Source organism: Gopherus evgoodei, chromosome 7, assembly GCF_007399415.2.
Source record: "Gopherus evgoodei ecotype Sinaloan lineage chromosome 7, rGopEvg1_v1.p, whole genome shotgun sequence".
NCBI classification, from domain to species: domain Eukaryota; kingdom Metazoa; phylum Chordata; order Testudines; family Testudinidae; genus Gopherus; species Gopherus evgoodei.
The window spans coordinates 2,643,788-2,664,742 of record NC_044328.1 but is presented as its reverse complement, the minus strand read 5'-3'; the positions used below and the strand labels follow the sequence as shown (position 1 = coordinate 2,664,742).

The 20,955-nt window shown below is 65.0% G+C and overlaps 1 protein-coding gene across 3 annotated transcripts in view; it reads right to left on the bottom strand.

Annotated features, from left to right (window-relative positions):
• Window positions 1–993: 993 nt before the first annotated feature.
• Window positions 994–20,955, bottom strand: part of KCNIP2 (potassium voltage-gated channel interacting protein 2) — a 127,494-nt gene continuing 107,532 nt past the window's right edge. For 2 of the 3 annotated variants that reach the window (XM_030570434.1, XM_030570433.1), the window contains exons 2-8: window positions 14,836–14,960; window positions 7,771–7,840; window positions 6,777–6,847; window positions 4,340–4,447; window positions 3,161–3,265; window positions 1,581–1,643; window positions 994–1,080 (exon numbers count right to left, since the gene is read on the bottom strand). In XM_030570434.1, coding sequence (XP_030426294.1) covers window positions 1,033–1,080; window positions 1,581–1,643; window positions 3,161–3,265; window positions 4,340–4,447; window positions 6,777–6,847; window positions 7,771–7,840; window positions 14,836–14,960 — 590 coding nt within the window. In that variant the 3' untranslated portion in view covers window positions 994–1,032. Of the gene's footprint in view, window positions 1,081–1,580; window positions 1,644–3,160; window positions 3,266–4,339; window positions 4,448–6,776; window positions 6,848–7,770; window positions 7,841–14,835; window positions 14,961–18,742; window positions 18,839–20,955 lie in introns of all 3 variants that reach the window. The other variant, XM_030570432.1, reaches the window with a different exon arrangement.

The following is a 20,955-nucleotide window of genomic DNA, read 5'->3' as shown; positions in this document are numbered from 1 at the left end:
ACCCTCTGCCCCCCGCCGTCCCGGAGAGACTGGGCAAGCTCCCCCATAGCTCCTCTGGGCTCAGTGCCCACCATGCTGACCAGCCCTCCCAGCCAAGCCCCTCTGCCAGGAACCGCGGGGCCACCCTCACCCCCGGTGCGGCTCCCCGAGCGGCTGGGACATGGTGCGAGACCGGCGCCTCCTGGCTCGGCCCCGACAGCCGCTGCCCCAGCGCTCCTGATGGGATGGAGGCCTCATGGTGACAGGCTTCCCGGACCAGTCCCCAGCCACTCCCTGCCCCGGGCTCTCGGGGCACCTCCCGGACCAGCCCAGCCTCCTGCTCCCGCCACCTAATGCAGGCCACTAGCCCGTGAGTATGCAGGGACGCGCCCAGCCTGCCTGCCTCCTCCAGGGCATCCGGGCACTGCCCCTCTGCCCACCCCCCCTCGGAGAAGGCGGAAGCAGCAGAGTGCATCTCCCGGGCGGGGTAACAGCCCCTGTGATGAACGGCGATGGGGACTGGCCCAGGTTTGCTGAAAGCTCCTGGAACCGTTGGGTGCGGGACCTACTCCCCCGCTGCTGGATGGCGTCCTGGAGCTGGGGCCAGAGACGAGGGAGGGAAGGAGCCAGCTCTGAATCCTCCAGAGTGGGGCTCCCTGGGAACCGGGGTGCGGGAACTGCTTGCTGCGTGGTGGATGCCTAGCAGGACGGGGCGGGTGCTGTCTGGAACCAGGCAGCTCCACTTCCCCGCTATGGGTGTAGGAAGGTCCGTTTGGGCCCAGGTGCCCCGGGACAGCGCTTGCCTTCTGCCAGGCTGTGCCCACGCTCCGCCCCCAGGAGCACGTCCCCATGGCAGGGAGAGCCGCAGCTAGCCCCAGGGCAAGGGAAGGTTCCTTCATCGTAGGTGCCACCACCATGTCTCTTGGAGCCAAAATCCTTCCCCTGCCGCGCCGTCAAGCCTGTTTCAGGGGTGCTGCGCAGCCAGGACAGGAGGGTCTCAGAGGAAGAGACGAGAGAAACAGGAGCTTGGCCCGGTGGCGGGGCCGGCAGAGGCTAGATCACGTTGTCGAAGAGCTGCATGGATCTCATGATGTTCTCATCCTGCAGGGGTGGAGGAGGAGATGCTCAGTGGGTCTGCTGGGACCTCGACTCCAGCAGCGAAACCTATGTCTAGGGTCCAGGCAGAGGGTCCCTACTTTCCGGGCTGTCCTGGCACCCTCGGAGCGCCAGGCTGGCATGCTGCGGCTAAGGCCAAGACTTGTGGGCAAAGCGCTGGGGCCTTTAAAGACTGAGAAGAGACGGCGCCCCCCGCTATATGTCCCGTTGGAAAGGTGACATCTGGCCCTGCGCCCACTGGCACTACGCCAGGCTGCTGGCTCTTAGGGGAGTGCGCCCGGCCTGGCCCCACTTCCCACACAGTCCTGGGGCCCCTCAGAGGCCTCTCACCCAAGCACGGGTCCTGCCTCTCAGCTCTGGGAGGACCAGCTGGGCGGCAGCACGGGGCAGCAGTGCCCAGGAGGCTCAGGGCAGGGGCAGGGGCACTGCAGGGTGAGAGGCCCAGCGGGAGAAGGGCCCGGCCCAGGATCGAGCTGCGACGTTACCTTCTGACATGACTCGATGAACTCCTCGATTGTGACCACCCCGTCCTTATTCCGGTCCATCTTCTGCAAACAGACACAGCGTCACGGAGCCAGCAGTGGGTCCAGAGACGGGGAGAGGCTGCATGTGTCCAATAGGGGACAGCCCCCCACTCTGATCCCTGCCGGGGAGACAGCACCCCCTACTCTGATCCCCACCCGAGGGGGACAGCAACTCCCACTCTGATCCCCACCCAAGGGGGACAGTGACTCCCACTCTGATCCCCACCCGAGGGGGACAGCGACCCCACTCTGATCCCTGCTGGGGGGACAGCACCCCCCACTCTGATCCCCACCAGAGGGGGACAGTGCCCCCCACTCTGATCCCCACCCGAGGGGGACAGCGACCCCCACTCTGATCCCTGCCATGGGGATAGCACCCCCCACTCTGATCCCCTTCCGAGGGGAACAGCAACCCCCACTCTGATCCCCACCCGAGGGGGACAGTGACCCCCTACTCTGATCCCTGCCAGGGAGACAGTGCCCCCCACTCTGATCCTACAAGAGATCCCTCCTGTGTGGGCTGCATTTGGACAAAGAGGAGGCAACATCCCCAGCAGCTCAAGCAGCATCTGCCCAGGCTGGGGCTTTCCGTGGGTCTGAGAGAGCCCAGGGTGACCCCCAGATCTAAACCCCAAAGCCCGTCCTGGGCAGATCCAGGTGAGCACAGGGTTAATCTCAGGGGAGGAGGCAGGTTTGTGGGTAACGAAGCCCAGGGGAACTCCAGGATCCTCGTTAATTCTCCCCGGAAATGAGAAGGGAGCTCACAGCTCCCGCTTCAGGGCACCAGCCAGTGGCAGGAGGGTTCGTGTGGGAAGCCTGCCAAGGGGAGCCCGGTACCTCCCCCAGCGTGGAGACAGGACACTGGGCTGGATGGAGCCTGGGTCTGACCTGGACCTATGATCCCCTGGGGCTTCCCCCCTTTGGGGCAGCGTGGCCAGGGGAGGGGTCACCTGGGGCTTCCCCCCTTTGGGGCAGCGTGGCCAGGGGAGGGGTCACCTGGGGCTTCTCCCTTCGGTCTCTCTATGCTGCTCCAAGCAATCTCTCCTTTGCCTTCCCGTCCAGGGCCGCCCGGGGGGGGGCAAGAGGGGCAATTTGCCCCAGGCCCCGGGTCCCGCAGGGGTCCCCATGAGAGTTTTTCGGGGCCCCTGGAGCAGGGTCCTTTACTCACTCTGGGGGCCTGGAAAACTCTTGTGGGGCCCGTGCCCCAGAGCTTCTTCCACTCCCAATCTTCGCCGGTGGGGGGTCCTTCCGTTCCGGGACCCACAGCGGGGGCCCCCCGCCACCGAATTATCGCCGAAGACCCGGCTGCACTTCGGCGGCAGGTCCCGCTTCAGCGGCAATTCGGAGTTGGGTCCCGGAGCGGAAGGACCCCCGCTGGCGAATTACCGCTGAAGCGGGGGACCCCCACCGCCGAAGACCCCAGGCCCCCAGAATCCTCTGGGCAGCCCTGCTCCCATCCCCAGCCCCCAGGCCCTTCCTCTGGTCACTGACTCCTTTCCCTGCCCCAGGAGGGACCCCCAGGCCGGCTCCACATGTCTCACCTGGAAAAAGTTCTCTACGTGCTCCCGGGGGGCCTCCTCCTGCATGGCCGGGTACGTGTATTTGCCCATCATGTCGTAGATGGATTTCATGATGTCCAGCATTTCCTGGAGGGAGGGGCCCAGAACCAAACAATTAGCAGCACTTGGCCCACAGAGAGGCCCCCATGTTCCTCTCCAGGAGGCATCTGCCCCCCCCCACCTCACCCATCAGCTGGGGACACTCTGGGCAGCTTCTGGTGCCAGCCAAGGGAGACAGAGACGCCCGCACCGGGAGGGGGCCAGTCAAGTGACACGCCAGGATTGCCACCCCCTCCCCCTACCACGGAGAGACACGAGGAGCTGGGGGGCCCGGGCTGGAAATGATTATTGCCCCACACAGCTCTGCTGATGCCCCTCACTCCCGACCCGCAGCTCCCTGCTATCCCAGCCCTGGGCTCCCCGCCCCCAGCTATGCCGGTGCCCCTCACTCCCAATCCGCAGCCCCCTGTTATCCCAGCCTTGGGCTCCCCACCCCCACAGCTCTGCCGGTGCCCCTCACTCCCAATCCGCAGCCCCCTGTTATCCCAGCCCTGGGCTCCCTCCATCTCAATCCTGACCCGCAGCCCCCTGCTCTCCAGCCCTGGGCTCCCCCCACCCCAGCCCTGCCCGTGCCCCTCAATCCCAACCCGCAGCCCCCTGCTAGCCCAGCCCTGGGCTCCCCCCACCCCAGCCCTGCCGGTGCCCCTCAATCCCAACCCGCAGCCCCCTGCTAGCTCAGCCCTGGGCACCCCACTCCGACAGCTCTGCTGATGCCCCTCAATCCCGACCTGCAGCTCCCAGCTCTGGCTCCCGCTACCTCTGCTGAAGCCCCTCAATCCTGCCCAGGGCCGGCGCTTCCATTTAGATGACCGAGGCGGTCACCTAGGGGACCAGGATTTGGGAAGGTGGCAATTTGGCGGCGGGGGGGGGGGGGTCCTTCCGCGCTCCGGGTCTTTGGCGGCAATTCTGCGGCAGGTCCTTCACTCGCTCCGGGACCTGCCGCCGAAGTGCCCCGAAGACCGGGAGCGCGGAAGGACCCCCGCCTAAGGCGCCAAAAACCCTGGCGCCGCTCCTGGTCCTGCCCCCTCTTCTGAGATGAAGTGGCCCAGCAATGTGAGTGTTTCCCAGTGCCCCCCCGGCTCCCATCTCTCCCACCCCCACCTCTTTGGTGATGCAGCCGTCTTTGTTCAGGTCATAGAGGTTGAAGGCCCAGCTGAGCCGGTCGTCTATGGTGCCTCGGAGAATCACGGACAAGCCAGCCACGAAGTCCTGTGGAGGAATCAGGGTTACAAGGGCAGACGCTCTCGCAAGACCCTTGGTCGTCAGGGTGCAGAGCATGAGAAGGGCCAGACGGGCTCAGCCCAGCAGCCCCCAGCCCAGTGTCCTGGCTTGGACAGTGGCCGGTGTCAGATGCTTCAGAGGGAGTGAACAGCCCAGGGTGTTTTCAGGTGATTCCGTCTGTGACCCTGAGAACAGCCCGGTGCCAGCTGGCAGGGTGATGTCATGATATGTACCCAAAGGCGGCAGCGTAGCCCTGTAAAACCAACAGCTCGCTGGTCACGGATATTCCTGTGTGACGTATGTACGGTGACCCCACAAAGGGCTGCAGAGCTCTGGCTGGAGATCTGTTCTCAAGACGTACCTAGTGTGCACCACCTAAACCACACCTGCTGCGATTCTTTTCCCTTTGTCACCCGGCTCCCAGGTCTGTGAGATCCCCTTGTAACTTCGCAGGCTGCCTGGCCTTTGCATGAGACATTTTGCATAGTCTGCAAACGTTGCCGTCTCACTGGTTACCCCTCTTCTCAGACCGTTTATGAATATGTGGAATAGGACTGGGCCCAGTACAGACCCTGGGGACACCTCTCTCCAGTCTGAAAACTGACCCTTTGATCTCACAAAACTGGGTGACTGGGCAACAAAATGGCAGATGAAATTCAATGTTGATAAATGCAAAGTGATGTCCATTGGGAAACATAATCCCAACTCTACATATAAAATCAAGAATAGTTCTCTGAAAACATCCACTCAGTGTGCAGCGGCAGTGAAAAAGGTGAACAGAATGTTGGGAATCATTAGGAAAAGGATAGATAACAAGACAGAAAATACCATATGTAAATCCACGGTACGCCCGCCTCTGGAATCCTGCGTGCAGTTCTGGTCACCCCATCTCAGAAAAGAGATATTGGAATTGGAAAAGGTTCAGAGAAGGCCAAAAAAAAAAACAAAAAAAACGATGAGGGGGATGGAACAGCTTCCGTATGAGGAGAGACTGAAAAGACTGGGGCTGTTCAGATTAGAATAGAGACGACGAAGGGGCGATATGACAGAGGGCTGTAAAATCATGACTGGTGTGGAGCATGTGAACAGGGAAGTGTTATTTACCCCTTCCCAGAACACAAAAACCAGGAATTGCCCAATGAAATTAATTGGCAGCAGTTTAAATTAAACAACAGGAAGTATTTCTTCCCACAATGCACAGTCAATCTGTGGAACTCCTCGCCAGGGGATGCTGTAAATGACAAAAGTACAACTGGGTTCAGAAAAGAACTAGATACATTCTTGTAGGTCAGGCCCAGCAGTGGCTATTAGCCAGGATGGTCAGGGATGCAGCCCCAGGCTCTGGGTGTCCCTAACCCTCTGCTTGCGAGAAGCTGGGAGTGAAGGACAGTGGATGGATCACTCGCTAATTGCCCTGTTCTGTTCGTTCCCTCTGAAGCACCTGGCACTGGGATCACTGTTCCGACCCGATCAGGCCTTTCTTCTCTTTGTTCTGATTACCAGCACAAACAGGCAGTGAAATGCAGCACTTCAGTCACGGCCGCTTTGCCTGAATCTCCCCCGTGGCTGGTAACAGAGATTGCACCGTCCGGGAGAGCACGGCCTGCGTTTCCCCTCATGAGCAGGTCCGGGCGAGGTCTAGGGATCTCACAGCCTGATGGACTGATCCTCTTCCTTGTGGAAAACGCAGCTCGTTATTGGTCACCCCCTGGCCCTCAGGTGTCTCTGAGTCATGGGATCCCAGGGGCCTCTGACAGGCAAACACCAGAACCCCGTCCCCAGGACGGCTCGTCATTGTTCATCATCGCATGGCCTGAGCCTGGACTGTCACCTGGGTAATGCAGGATTGCTTGGGGCTTGACACCACAGCACCCAGGCTGTCAAGAGAGGAGCCCTGGAGAGCCACAGGGTGTGGCTGGGTCTGGCAGTCCCAGTAAAAGCTGCATTACCCAGCACTGCCATCCCCAAGAGGTCAAAAATCAGGAGTCGGGTGGGAAAAAAATCATGAGATCAGCTTAAAATTCTGGGGTTCTGGTTCTTTGCCTTCTGACGTCTAAGGGCCTTTAAGAGTCCCATTTGCAGGCTTTTCTCCCCACCAGGAGGGCTAGGAACTTGCTGTTTCAAAGACAGACACTGAGATTCTCACATCATCACCTGACTCCAGGAGCTAGGGCTTTAACACCAACTAGTGCAAGACTTGCAATTGCTAGTTAGAGTTGATGATACTCATTCTGCCCAAGCCCCAACAGCATCAGACTCAAAGGCTCTATCCCCAGTCCCCAGGTCCCGTCCCAACCAGGTAGGTGCAGAGCCTCACCTCGAAGCTGATCGAGCCGTCATGGTCGGTGTCGAACGCGTTGAAGAGGAAAGCGGCGTACGTGCCAGAGTCTGAGGGACCAGCCAAACGGAGAGAGTCAAACAGGGACAGGACTTACTGACTTCGACCCGGTGTATGAATGACTTGATATTAAGCAAGGAATAGAGCCACGTTTCCAATGCCGACTTGGGGAACTCACTGCCACAGGAATCCAGACAGCCTCAGTACTACCCCTAACTAATTTGGTCATAGCCATTTTGAACTACATTAAGGGTGATCCACTCTCATGCTCCAGGGCCTCAGCTGATGGCGGCAGGGTCAGGAAGGAGCAGACACCCGGCATGGAACAACATGGGGGATTCCTTTTCACCCTCCTCTGAAGCATCAGGCAGTGGCTAGAGAGAGACATGGCGCTAGCCGAGGGATACCCATGGCCTGAGCATGTGCCACTATCACATTCCCTTCTGCAGTGCACCAGGGCACAAGGAGGGTGCAGGTGGGGGTCAGGGCACCATGACTGCCTTGGGGAGAGCACTAAAGCTGCAGAAATTAGCTCCAGGGATGCTGGAGAGTATACGCCTGAGCTGCTCTAACACGCTCTGACCCTCTGAGCCCCAGCAGCTCATTGTGGGCAAGCCCCCTCCTCACCCCAGCCCTCACCCCTCCCCACGGCCTGACTCTGCCCCCCACCCAAAACCAGAGCTCCTCTTTGAGAACGCGGGGCAGGAGCCACCACAAATGGAGGTGCAACTGTGCCTGGCCTGGCTATTTGCATAGGCAGGTACCCGATTTGCACAGGCAATCACAGCAATTGCACATGCAAACTAGATGCACATTTTGGTTACACAAAGGCAGCCTTACATTCCTGACCCTCTGGACCCAAGTGTCGGAGGTGGGAGTCGCCTCTGAGGTGACTCCCCCCGCCCATAGAGACTGTCCCACCTGGAGCCCCCTTTTACACCCTGTAGGAGACGGAATTGAGAGGGGAGCTCACCTCCCTGCGGGAAGAACTGGGAGTAGATCTGTTTGAAGTTCTCTTCGTTAACTAGGCCAGTCGGGCACTCCTGCCAAAGGGAAAATCACAGACAAGATCACCCCTCTTCAAACAGCCAGGGCTGGAATGGTCTGAGCACAGGACGGGGAGCCAGGCTTGCCTGAGCTCTCCTTGGGAATCTATCCCTCCAGGCCTTTGGGCCGGTCATGTCACCGCTTTGTGCCTCAGTTTCCCCATAGACTCCTGCCTTCCCCCTCTGGTTGTGCTCAGGACAGCACGTCTCAAGGAGGCGGGGGGGGGGGGTGGGGGGCAAGGCCCTGTCCCAAAGAGCTCCCAGGCTAACTCCAACTCCCGCCCTCCAAAGCTCTGTCTGTCTAGGAGCTGCTTCCCCCACCACTGGAATGCAGCCACCTCTAGGGTGGAAAGCAGCAACTGGGTAAGAGCACACCCACCCCACCCAGCCCCTGCATCCTCTAGGCTCCCAGAGCTCTCTGCAAACTCTGGACACATCATCCCTACTGGAAGGCAGCCCCTTCTGGGGTGGAACAGCCTGCTGCACTGGAGTGGGAGGGGGGATGTTTTGGGAAATGCCACTGGAGCCAGTGGTCTGTTCTGTCTTGCGGAACAGACTGTGCCTCGGGGCCGCCGATCTCATCAGAAACACCCCCGCCCTGCCCTGCTCCGCCCCACGGCGCAAAGTCCCTGGAGTGCAGCGACCCACCCAGCAGGATGATGGACCACCAGGGTTTGGCCCTGGGCTGCCGGGCACCTGGGGAAGTTCATTAGCCCCCTGCCCTGGCACCAGCCCCTCCTGGGCAGGCTCCTGCAGGCACCAGAGGGCTGGGTCCATGTCTCAGCTGCATGGGAGCGCAGCTGCCAGAGGAGCAGCAGGAGAGGGGGTTCTGGGGGGCAGAGGCCGGAGGGGGAGGGGGTGTTGCAGAGGCTGGAGTAGGGTTGCCAACCCTCCTGGATTGGCCAGGAGTCGCCCGGAATAGGCATCTATCTCCCAGTTGCTGTTGAAAGCAATCTGGGAGACTTTAATCGGCCGAAAGTCCGGTTGGCAGCACAGTGGGGCTAAGGCAGGATCCCTACCTGCCCTGGCTCTGCATGGCTCACGGAAGCAGCCAGCGTGTCCGGCTCCTAGGCACAAGGGTGGCCAGGGGGATTCTGTGCACTGCCTCTGCCCCAAGCACCGACTCCGCAGCTCCCATTGGCTGGGAAGCTCGAACAATGGGAGCTGTGGGGGCGGTGCCTTCAGGCACGTGTAGCCACAGAGCCCCTGGCCGCCCCCATCTTAGGAGCCACAGGGACATGTCGCTGCTTCTGGGAGCCACCCAAGGTAAGTGCCAACTGGCTGGAGCCCGTATCCTGTCCCGCACCCCCTCCTGCACCCCAACCCCCAGCCCTGAGCCTCCCTCCCCGAGCCTGCACTGCTCCTGCACCCCAACCCCAGCCCTGAGCCTCCCTCCCCGAGCCTGCACTCCTCCTGCACCCCAACCCCCAGCCCTGAGCCTCCCTCCCCGAGCCCGCACTCCTCCTGCACCCCAACCCCCAGCCCTGAGCCTCCCTCCCCGAGCCTGCACTCCTCCTGCACCCCAACCCCCAGCCCTGAGCCTCCCTCCCCGAGCCCGCACTCCTCCTGCACCCCAAACCCCAGCCCTGAGCCTCCCTCCCCGAGCCCGCACTCCTCCTGCACCCCAACTCCCTGCCCTGAGCCTCCCTCCCCGAGCCTGCACTCCTCCTGCACCCCAACCCCCAGCCCTGAGCCTCCCTCCCCGAGCCCGCACTCCTCCTGCACCCCAACCCCCAGCCCTGAGCCTCCCCCCTGAGCCTGCACTCCTCCTGCACCCCAACCCCCAGCCCTGAGCCTCCCTCCCCGAGCCTGCACTCCTCCTGCACCCCAACCCCCAGCCCTGAGCCTCCCCCCTGAGCCTGCACTCCTCCTGCACCCCAACCCCCAGCCCTGAGCCTTCCTCCCCGAGCCCGCACTCCTCCTGCACCCCAACCCCAGCCCTGAGCCTCCCTCCCCGAGCCTGCACTCCTCCTGCACCCCAACCCCCAGCCCTGAGCCTCCCTCCCCGAGCCTGCACTGCTCCTGCACCCCAACCCCCAGCCCCGAGCCTCCCTCCCCGAGCCTGCACTGCTCCTGCACCCCAACCCTCAGCCCTGAGCCTCCCTCCCCGAGCCTGGACTCCTCCTGCACCCCAACCCCCAGCCCTGAGCCTCCCTCCCCGAGCCTGCACTGCTCCTGCACCCCAACCCCAGCCCTGAGCCTCCCTCCCCGAGCCTGCACTCCTCCTGCACCCCAACCCCCAGCCCTGAGCCTCCCTCCCCGAGCCTGCACTGCTCCTGCACCCCAACCCCAGCCCTGAGCCTCCCTCCCCGAGCCTGCACTCCTCCTGCACCCCAACCCCCAGCCCTGAGCCTCCCTCCCCGAGCCTGCACTCCTCCTGCACCCCAACCCCCAGCCCTGAGCCTCCCTCCCCGAGCCTGCACTGCTCCTGCACCCCAACCCCCAGCCCTGAGCCTCCCTCCCCGAGCCTGCACTCCTCCTGCACCCCAACCCCCAGCCCTGAGCCTCCCCCCTGAGCCTGCACTCCTCCTGCACCCCAACCCCCAGCCCTGAGCCTCCCTCCCCGAGCCTGCACTCCTCCTGCACCCCAACCCCCAGCCCTGAGCCTCCCTCCCCGAGCCTGCACTCCTCCTGCACCCCAACCCCCAGCCCTGAGCCTCCCTCCCCGAGCCCGCACTCCTCCTGCACCCCAACCCCCAGCCCTGAGCCTCCCTCCCCGAGCCTGCTCTGCTCCTGCACCCCAACCCCCAGCCCTGAGCCTCCCTCCCCGAGCCTGCACTGCTCCTGCACCCCAACCCCCAGCCCTGAGCCTCCCTCCCCGAGCCTGCACTCCTCCTGCACCCCAACCCCCAGCCCTGAGCGTCCCTCCCCGAGCCTGCACTCCTCCTGCACCCCAACCCCCAGCCCTGAGCCTCCCCCCTGGAGCCTGTACTCCTCCTGCACCCCAACCCCCAGCCCTGAGCCTCCCTCCCCGAGCCCGCACTCCTCCTGCACCCCAACCCCCAGCCCTGAGCCTCCCCCCCGAGCCTGCACTCCTCCTGCACCCCAACCCCCAGCCCTGAGCCTCCCTCCCCGAGCCTGCACTCCTCCTGCACCCCAACCCCCAGCCCTGAGCCTCCCTCCCCGAGCCTGCACTCCTCCTGCACCCCAACCCCCAGCCCTGAGCCTCCCCCCCGAGCCTGCACTCCTCCTGCACCCCAACCCCCAGCCCTGAGCCTCCCTCCCCGAGCCCGCACTCCTCCTGCACCCCAACCCCCAGCCCTGAGCCTCCCTCCCCGAGCCTGCACTCCTCCTGCACCCCAACCCCCAGCCCTGAGCCTCCCCCCCGAGCCTGCACTCCTCCTGCACCCCAAACCCCAGCCCTGAGCCTCCCTCCCCGAGCCTGCACTCCTCCTGCACCCCAACCCCCAGCCCTGAGCCTCCCTCCCCGAGCCCGCACTCCTCCTGCACCCCAACCCCCAGCCCTGAGCCTCCCTCCCCGAGCCTGCACTCCTCCTGCACCCCAAACCCCAGCCCTGAGCCTCCCTCCCCGAGCCTGCACTCCTCCTGCACCCCAACCCCCAGCCCTGAGCCTCCCTCCCCGAGCCTGCACTCCTCCTGCACCCCAACCCCCAGCCCTGAGCCTCCCCCCCGAGCCTGCACTCCTCCTGCACCCCAACCCCCAGCCCTGAGCCTCCCCCCGGAGCCTGCACTCCTCCTGCACCCCAACCCCCAGCCCTGAGCCTCCCCCCCGAGCCTGCACTCCTCCTGCACCCCAACCCCCAGCCCTGAGCCTCCCTCCCCGAGCCTGCACTCCTCCTGCACCCCAACCCCCAGCCCTGAGCCTCCCTCCCCGAGCCTGCACTCCTCCTGCACCCCAACTCCCTGCCCTGAGCCTCCCTCCCCGAGCCTGCACTCCTCCTGCACCCCAACCCCCAGCCCTGAGCCTCCCTCCCCGAGCCCGCACTCCTCCTGCACCCCAGCCCCCAGCCCTGAGCCTCCCTCCCGGAGCCTGCACTCCTCCTGCACCCCAATCCCCAGCCCTGAGCCTCCCTCCCCGAGCCTGCACTCCTCCTGCACCCCAACCCCCAGCCCTGAGCCTCCCTCCCCGAGCCCGCACTCCTCCTGCACCCCAACCCCCAGCCCTGAGCCTCCCTCCCCGAGCCTGCACTCCTCCTGCACCCCAACCCCCAGCCCTGAGCCTCCCCCCGGAGCCTGCACTCCTCCTGCACCCCAACCCCCAGCCCTGAGCCTCCCTCCCCGAGCCTGCATTCCTCCTGCACCCCAACCCCCAGCCCTGAGCCTCCCTCCCCGAGCCTGCACTCCTCCTGCACCCCAACCCCCAGCCCTGAGCCTCCCTCCCCGAGCCTGCACTCCTCCTGCACCCCAACCCCCAGCCCTGAGCCTCCCCCCCGAGCCTGCACTCCTCCTGCACCCCAACTCCCAGCCCCGAGCCTTCCCCCCGAGCCTGCACTCCTCCTGCACCCCAACCCCCAGCCCTGAGCCTCCCTCCCGGAGCCTGCACTCCTCCTGCACCCCAATCCCCAGCCCTGAGCCTCCCTCCCCGAGCCCGCACTCCTCCTGCACCCCAACCCCCAGCCCTGAGCCTCCCCCCCCGAGCCTGCACTCCTCCTGCACCCCAACCCCCAGCCCTGAGCCTCCCTCCCCGAGCCTGCACTCCTCCTGCACCCCAACTCCCTGCCCCAGCCCTGAGCCTCCCTCCCCGAGCCCACACTCCTCCTGCACCCCAACCCCCAGCCCTGAGCCTCCCTCCCCGAGCCCGCACTCCTCCTGCACCCCAACCCCCAGCCCTGAGCCTCCCCCCCGAGCCTGCACTCTTCCTGCACCCCAACCCCCAGCCCTGAGCCTCCCTCCCCGAGCCTGCACTCCTCCTGCACCCCAACCCCCAGCCCCGAGCCTCCCCCCTGAGCCTGCACACCTCCTGCACCCCAACCCCCAGCCCTGAGCCTCCCCCCTGGAGCCCGCACTCCTCCTGCACCCAAACCCCCAGCCCTGAGCCTCCCTCCCCGAGCCTGCACTCCTCCTGCACCCCAACCCCCAGCCCTGAGCCTCCCTCCCCGAGCCTGCACTCCTCCTGCACCCCAACCCCCAGCCCTGAGCCTCCCTCCCCGAGCCTGCACTCCTCCTGCACCCCAACTCCCTGCCCTGAGCCTCCCTCCCCGAGCCTGCACTCCTCCTGCACCCCAACCCCCAGCCCTGAGCCTCCCTCCCCGAGCCCGCACTCCTCCTGCACCCCAACCCCCAGCCCTGAGCCTCCCGCCCGAGCCTGCACTCCTCCTGCACCCCAACCCCCAGCCCTGAGCCTCCCTCCCCGAGCCTGCACTCCTCCTGCACCCCAATCCCCAGCCCTGAGCCTCCCTCCCCGAGCCCGCACTCCTCCTGCACCCCAACCCCCAGCCCTGAGCCTCCCTCCCCGAGCCTGCACTCCTCCTGCACCCCAAACCCCAGCCCTGAGCCTCCCTCCCCGAGCCTGCACTCCTCCTGCACCCCAACCCCCAGCCCTGAGCCTCCCTCCCCGAGCCTGCACTCCTCCTGCACCCCAACCCCCCAGCCCTGAGCCTCCCCCCCGAGCCTGCACTCCTCCTGCACCCCAACCCCCAGCCCCGAGCCTCCCCCCCGAGCCTGCACTCCTCCTGCACCCCAACCCCCAGCCCCGAGCCTCCCCCCCGAGCCTGCACTCCTCCTGCACCCCAACCCCCAGCCCTGAGCCTCCCTCCCCGAGCCCGCACTCCTCCTGCACCCCAACCCCCAGCCCCGAGCCTCCCCCCTGGAGCCCGCACTCCTCCTGCACCCAAACCCCCAGCCCTGAGCCTCCCTCCCCGAGCCTGCACTCCTCCTGCACCCCAACCCCCAGCCCTGAGCCTCCCGCCCGAGCCTGCACTCCTCCTGCACCCCAACCCCCAGCCCTGAGCCTCCCTCCCCGAGCCTGCACTCCTCCTGCACCCCAACCCCCAGCCCTGAGCCTCCCTCCCCGAGCCTGCACTCCTCCTGCACCCCAATCCCCAGCCCTGAGCCTCCCTCCCCGAGCCTGCACTCCTCCTGCACCCCAACCCCCAGCCCTGAGCCTCCCTCCCCGAGCCTGCACTCCTCCTGCACCCCAACCCCCAGCCCTGAGCCTCCCTCCCCGAGCCCGCACTCCTCCTGCACCCTAACCCCCAGCCCCGAGCCTCCCTCCCCGAGCCTGCACTCCTCCTGCACCCCAACCCCCAGCCCTGAGCCTCCCCCCGGAGCCTGCACTCCTCCTGCACCCCAACCCCCAGCCCTGAGCCTCCCTCCCCGAGCCCGCACTCCTCCTGCACCCCAACCCCCAGCCCTGAGCCTCCCTCCCCGAGCCCGCACTCCTCCTGCACCCCAACCCCCAGCCCTGAGCCTCCCTCCCCGAGCCCGCACTCCTCCTGCACCCCAACCCCCAGCCCTGAGCCTCCCTCCCCGAGCCCGCACTCCTCCTGCACCCCAACCCCCAGCCCTGAGCCTCCCTCCCCGAGCCTGCACTCCTCCTGCACCCCAACCCCCAGCCCTGAGCCTCCCTCCCCGAGCCCGCACTCCTCCTGCACCCCAACCCCCAGCCCTGAGCCTCCCTCCCCGAGCCTGCACTCCTCCTGCACCCCAACCCCCAGCCCTGAGCCTCCCCCCCGAGCCTGCACTCCTCCTGCACCCCAAACCCCAGCCCTGAGCCTCCCTCCCCGAGCCCGCACTCCTCCTGCACCCCTACTCCCTGCCCCAGCCCTGAGCCACTGCCAGCCGCCAAACTGCCTCCCCGAGCCCGCATCCTGCACCCCAATGCCCTGCCCCAGGCTTTTGAAAGTGAGTGAGGGTGGAGGAGCAACGGGGGGATGGAGTGAGCAGGGGCACAGCCTCAGTGGGGCAGGGGCGTGGCCTCAGAAAAGGGGCGGGGCAGTGGTGTTTGGGTTTGTGCAATTAGGCCACTCTAGGCCAGAGGGGAGGGGGTCGCTGGGGTAGAGGCAGCCCCCCAGGCTGGCCCAGTGACTCACGTTCTTGAAGCCCCGGTACAGGACCTGCAGTTCCTTGCGGCTGAACTTGGTCTGTTCCTGCAGCTGCTCCAGCCCCTCAGGGCGATGGCAAACGGTGGAGAGTTCGAACTCGTCCTCCACGCTGTCTGCAAGGGGGAGAGCAGCTCAGAGCCTTGGCGCCGGCTGCCCCCTGCCAAGCCCCCCGCCCCACGGCGCCGGCTGCCCCCTGCCAAGCTCCCCGCCCCACGGCGCCGGCTGCCCCCTGCCGAGCCCCCCCACGGCGTTAGCTGCCCCCTGCCAAGCCTCCCGCCCCACAGTGCTGGCTGCCCCATGCCGAGCCCCCCTACGGCGTTAGCTGCCCCCTGCCGAGTCCCTGCCCCACGGTGCCGTCTGCCCTCTCCCGAGCCCCTCAGCATCAACTATCCCCTCCCGAGCGCCCCCCCCCACGGCGCCAGCTACCTTCTCCCAAGCCCCCTGCTCCACAGTGCCGGCTGCCCTCTGCCGAGACCCCCCCCAGCACCAGCTACGACCTCCCGAGCCCCCCCCCAAGGCACCGACTGTCCCCTGCCGAGCCCCCTTGGTGCCAGTGATCCCCTCCTGAGCCTCCCCCACGGCACCGACTGCCCCCTGATGAGCCCCCCCCACGGTGCCGGTGACCCCCTTCTGAACCCTCCCATGGTACCGGCTGCCCCCTCTTGAGTCCCCCATTGTGCCAGCTGCTCCCACAGGGCCCAGCCATCGGTTCAGTCATGGGAGAGGCAGCTCCCCCCATGCATCCCCCCAGGGAGCCTTGTGACGTTATTGATATAAACTAGGACCATACAGAACATGGCTGCAACCAAGGTCCTGTAGTGGCACCAAATCCTATGTAAAGGGGGTCATATAAGGTGTCTAAGACCAGGTTATGGGTTGCTGGTTATGATTATGCTGTCTGTATGCCTGTGTCATTTTGTAGTTGAAGTTATGAGTATTGGATCTATACTGTCTGTATTTCAAATTTGTGCTGTAGTTCTGGGTAGCATCCCAGACAAGTTGGCGTTAGCTCTGCTTAGCCTGCTTGATGGCCCATTAAGGACCATCAGCTACACAACTGACCCATTGAGAGAAGGCAGATACGCCTTGTAACTCAGCAAAGTGCAGGAACTGTCCCATGTGATTCCAGGTTCCATTTTGCTGTAATTTTCCACAGTAAGAACAAAGAAGTGTTCTTACACCTGGAAAAGCCTATATAAGGCTGATGCCTCATCTCCATCTTGTCTTCAGTCCTGCTTCTTACCTCTGGAGGGACTTTGCTACAAGCTGAAGCTCTACACAAGGAACTGATGACCCATCCCAGCGGGGGATGTTCTCCAGAGACTTGATTTGAACCTGCAGTTTACTCCATCACTGCTACAAGCCTGAACTAAGAACTTTGCCATTCCTGTATGTAATTGATTCCATTTAACCAATTCTAGCTCTCAGCTCTACCTTTTTCCCTTTATGAATAAACCTTTAGATTTTAGGTTCTAAAGGATTGGCAACAGCGTGATTTGTGGGTAAGATCTGAAGTGTATATTGACCTGGGTCTGGGGCTTGGTCCTTTGGGATCGAGAGAACCTTTTTCTTTTACTGGGGTGTTGGTTTTCATAACCATTCATCCCCAGGACGGGTGGCACTGGTGGTGATACTGGGAGACTGGAGTGTCTAAGGAAATTGCTTGTGTGACTTGTGGTTAGCCAGTGGGGTGAAACCGAAGTCCTTTTTGTCTGGCTGGTGTGGTTTGCCTTAGAGGTGGAAAAACCCCAGCCTAGGGCTGTGACTGCCCTGTTTGAGCAATTGGTCCTGAATTGGCACCCTCAGTTGGGTCCCACCAGAACCGCATTGTCATAAGCCCCCTCACACTGGCACTGCCCGGCCTTGGGTCCCCACAGCCCTCATGCCGTGGCGCTGCCAGGGCCTGGCTAGGCTGGACAAGACAATATGGGCGGGGGGAGTCTCAGCGCCTCCTGAGCCGCAGGGCCCTGTGGGAGCAGGGTGGGAGGCACCAGGGCTCATCCCCAGGGTCTGCTGCCTCCCCAAACCCCACATCTCGGGTCCCTGCGTGGCCCCGCCCAGGGCTCAGCCAGCCCAAGGGGCTGGACTGCAGAGAGAAGGGCCCAGAATGAGCGACCAGCACAATCGACATGGGTCCCCTGCTTCCCCCCTTTCACCCTCCTGTCCCTGCCCCCTCACCCCCTAATCCTCCCCTGCCTCCTCTTCCTGCCCCCTCAGATGCTTGCTGAGATGGGGATGGGGGAGGACTCAAAGCAGGCCCCTGGGACTCTGGAGATGGGGGTCAGGTGCCCAGCTCTGCCTGTCCGCTCCCCCTCTGTGCTCCCCTCGGGTAGGCAGGGGGAGACACCTATCACAGAGTCCCGTGGACGGCAGGTGCTGACATTCGGGCTCGCCAGCGTTCCCAGGAGGCACCAGCTGGTCCCTCCTGACCCTTTCCACCGGAGGGTGGGTTGCAGATTTTAACATCGCTGCCCAGTTTGGCTGGTGCCAAGGAGAGCCCCCCCGCCACTGGCACCGGCTCCCCTCGGCAGCAGCCTCCTCAGCCTTCGTGATGGAAAGGATTCGTCAGGCCAGTGCTTCGCAGCACCTCCCCTGGGGCCCCAGGGTGGAGCCACCCAGGCTCAGAGCATGGCCAGGACCCTGCTCCCAGCAGATCTGGACATTCACTTGCAGGGCAGTGTCACCCCACTGGGCACCCGGCTGGGGCCTGCAGAACAGCCGACCCCAGGGAACGGGGCGCTCAGGCAGGAGGGGCGCTCGAGCCAGGCTGCGTGTGGACAGGGTGGCGGAAGCAAGACTTGAACACAGAGCCGGCCAGCAGTGCACAGAGTGGGACGGGCCCCAGTGGGCTTGACTCAGGAGCAACATCACAGAGACCAGCCGCACAAGAGCAGCCGGGACGATGGACGGGGCGAGAAGGAGCCAAGAGCTACATGCTCCCACCCAGCCTGGCTCCCCGGGGCGGCTGCATGTTTACTGGGGCTTTGGCCAGTCCGGCTGGTCACCCCCCAGGTCTGCCTGCGAGATGCTGTGACCCTAGGCCCACGCTGCCTGCACCAATGCAGCACCCAGCCCTGTACCCCCACTCCCTCCCCAGGGCCTGGGGCAGGATGGCCCCTGCCATATCCCCGTGTCCCGGCTGCATGAGAGGGCGATGGTCCCCCCCCCGGGGCCTGGGGTGGGTTGGCCGCTGCCATATCCCCGCGTCCCGGCTGCATGAGGGGGTGATGGTACCCCCCCGGGGCCTGGGGCGAGATGGCCCCTGCCATATCCCCGCGTCCCGGCTGCATGAGGGGGCGATGGTCCCCCCCGGGGCCTGGGGCGGGATGGCCCCTGCCATATCCCCGCGTCCCGGCTGCATGAGGGGGCGATGGTCCCCCCCGGGGCCTGGGGCGGGATGGCCCCTGCCATATCCCCGCGTCCCGGCTGCATGAGGGGGCGATGGTCCCCCCCGGGGCCTGGGGCGGGATGGCCCCTGCCACATCCCCGCGTCCCGGCTGCATGAGGGGGCGATGGTCCCCCCCGGGGCCTGGGGCGGGATGGCCCCTGCCATATCCCCGCATCCCGGCTGCATGAGGGGGTGATGGTCCCCCCCCGGGGCCTGGGGCGGGATGGCCCCTGCCATATCCCCGCGTCCCGGCTGCATGAGGGGGCGATGGTCCCCCCCGGGGCCTGGGGCGGGATGGCCCCTGCCACATCCCCGCGTCCCGGCTGCATGAGGGGGCGATGGTCCCCCCCCGGGGCCTGGGGCGGGATGGCCCCTGCCACATCCCCGCGTCCCGGCTGCATGAGGGGGCGATGGTCCCCCTTGGGGCCTGGGGCGTCCCGGTTGCATGAGGGGGCGATGGTCCCCCCCGGGGCCACACACACACACAAGGGAAGGAGCAGCACTTGCTTTCGCTGACTGAGGGGATGGATTGGGGCCTGCAGCAGGGCAGCAGCCTGAGGAGTCGCTGCTTCAGGGCTTTTTTGGTTTGGCCGGGCGGGTTACCTAGGAAAAACAACAGTCACCAAGCAGAAGAGTTAACAGAGCAGCGGCCCGTCCCCTGCCCCACCCGCAGCGACAAGCCAGCCATGCCAGACACGGGCACTGCGGGCCGGAGAGATGCATGCAGCCGGAGAGCGACAGGGCAGCAAGACCCAGCTCTGCCCCCGGCTTCCCCCGAGCCCTGTGGGAATAGGAACAAACCCTTCGCCTGCCCACAGCCCCACCCATATTCAGCCGGGTCAGCTTTAGCTTGGAGGGTGGGGAACCAGGTGGGTGACTACGGGCTGCAGGGCCCAGGGGATTTTGCGGTGCCCACAGGCAGATCTCCCCTTAGCACAGGTGCTCCCCCTTTCCTGCTGCCAGAAGGAGGGGGTCCCGGCTTTGCTGCTGGGGAGAGGAGAGGCTGTTCCCGCTCTGGAGGAGTGATAGGCTGGCTGGGATTTTTAGGCTTGCTCTGGACTGGATCCAGAGAGGCCGTTGGCATCCAAGGTCGACCCTGTTTGTGCGCTGGTCCCCGGGGAAGTTGGCGAGTTACACAGGAGCGGGGAGAGGGTAGTGTCTGTGCGGGGTCTCGGCTTGGGCCATGATTGCCCACAGGTTGGGGGGCAGGTGCCACTGGCCAGGAGCTAAGGGGAGGCGGAGGGGGCAGAACCGCTGGCTTTTTTCGCAGGGAGGGAATTAGCCATTGGCAGAGTCTCACCAAGGGAGCAGGGGAATGGCCATTGCTGGGGGCCCTTAGGGCAAGAGGGGCTGCAAGAGGAGCTCTGGGCTGGAGGCCGATGGCTCTCTCGGCTGGGTGATGCTGGTGGTCAGGCTGGATGGTCAGCACAGTCCCTTCTAGCCTTGCCAGCTGGGACTCTGAAGGCAGAAGGGGGAAGAGGAGGATGGTGGGGCAGGAAGGGGCAGTGGGATGGACACACCGGTGGGACAGGCTGGGACTGGAGTAGCCGGGAGCTCCCCCCCCCGCCAGCTCCTGCCCTGCTCCCCACAGCGCCCCCTGCTGGGACAGGCCGGGGCTGGAGTCACTGGGAGCTCGCCCCCCCCGCCAGCTTCTGCCCCGCTCCCCACAGCGCCCCCTGCTGGGACAGGCTGGGGCTGGAGTCACTGGGAGCTCGCCCCCCCCCGCCAGCTTCTGCCCCGCTCCCCACAGCGCCCCCTGCTGGGACAGGCTGGGGCTGGAGTCACTGGGAGCTCCCCCCCACAGCCAGCGTCCTGCCCCACTCCTCACGCATGACTTCTAGGAGGGGCCATGCTGGTGACATCCCCAGGGACTCCCCCGTAACTCCTTGTGAGCGAGCACAGCACAGAATCGCCTGGCTCAGCCAGCAGCTCCAAGCCCCTGGCCTAAGAGCCAGGGAGGAGAGCAGGACAGGGGCTCTGCCCCCAGGAGCAGGCCCTGGCCCCACTGAAATCAACGTCCATCAAGGACACTGGGGTCAGGACTTCACCCCTGATGGCAGCTCGGCCCATGGGTGGGATTAGACCCCTAATGCCAGGGCCCCTGGGTCACATGCGATCGCTCGCTGTGGGCTTAGGAGGGAGCTCTCCCAGGGCACGTGGTAGGGGATTGGGGCCAGCCCCAGGATCCCCAGGGAGGGACAAAGCTGGGGGGGCTGGTCGGGCACGGCCAAGATCCCAGGGGATCAGTGCACTGAGGAACTGACCATGGCCGAGACAGGACTCTGGGATTTTCAAACTAGCAGCCGCTGACGCTCACGATGAGGCTGGGGGGTGAGGGGCGCTGGCCGGGGTGGGGAAGCTGCTGTGAGGGGGGCTGGGTTTGTTCCTTTCCCCGCACGCAACGGTTGCTATAAAATGAATAAAACACAAAACAGCCGCACAAATTAAACTGCAACATGCATCTTGCACAGCACGGCGGGCGGGGAGATGGGCGGGTGGGCAGGTGGGAGGAAGGGCAGGCGGGCGGGGGGATGGGAGGGTTGGGCAGGTGGGAGGAAGGGCAGGCGGGCGGGGAGATGGATGACTGGGCAGAAGGGCGGGTGGATGGGTGGACGGGCAGGTGGGAGGGCGGCTGGATGAGTGGGCGGGCGGGCGGGCGGGCGGACGGGCAGATGGGCGGTTGGGAAGGCGGGCGGGGGGATGGATGACTGGGCAGGAGG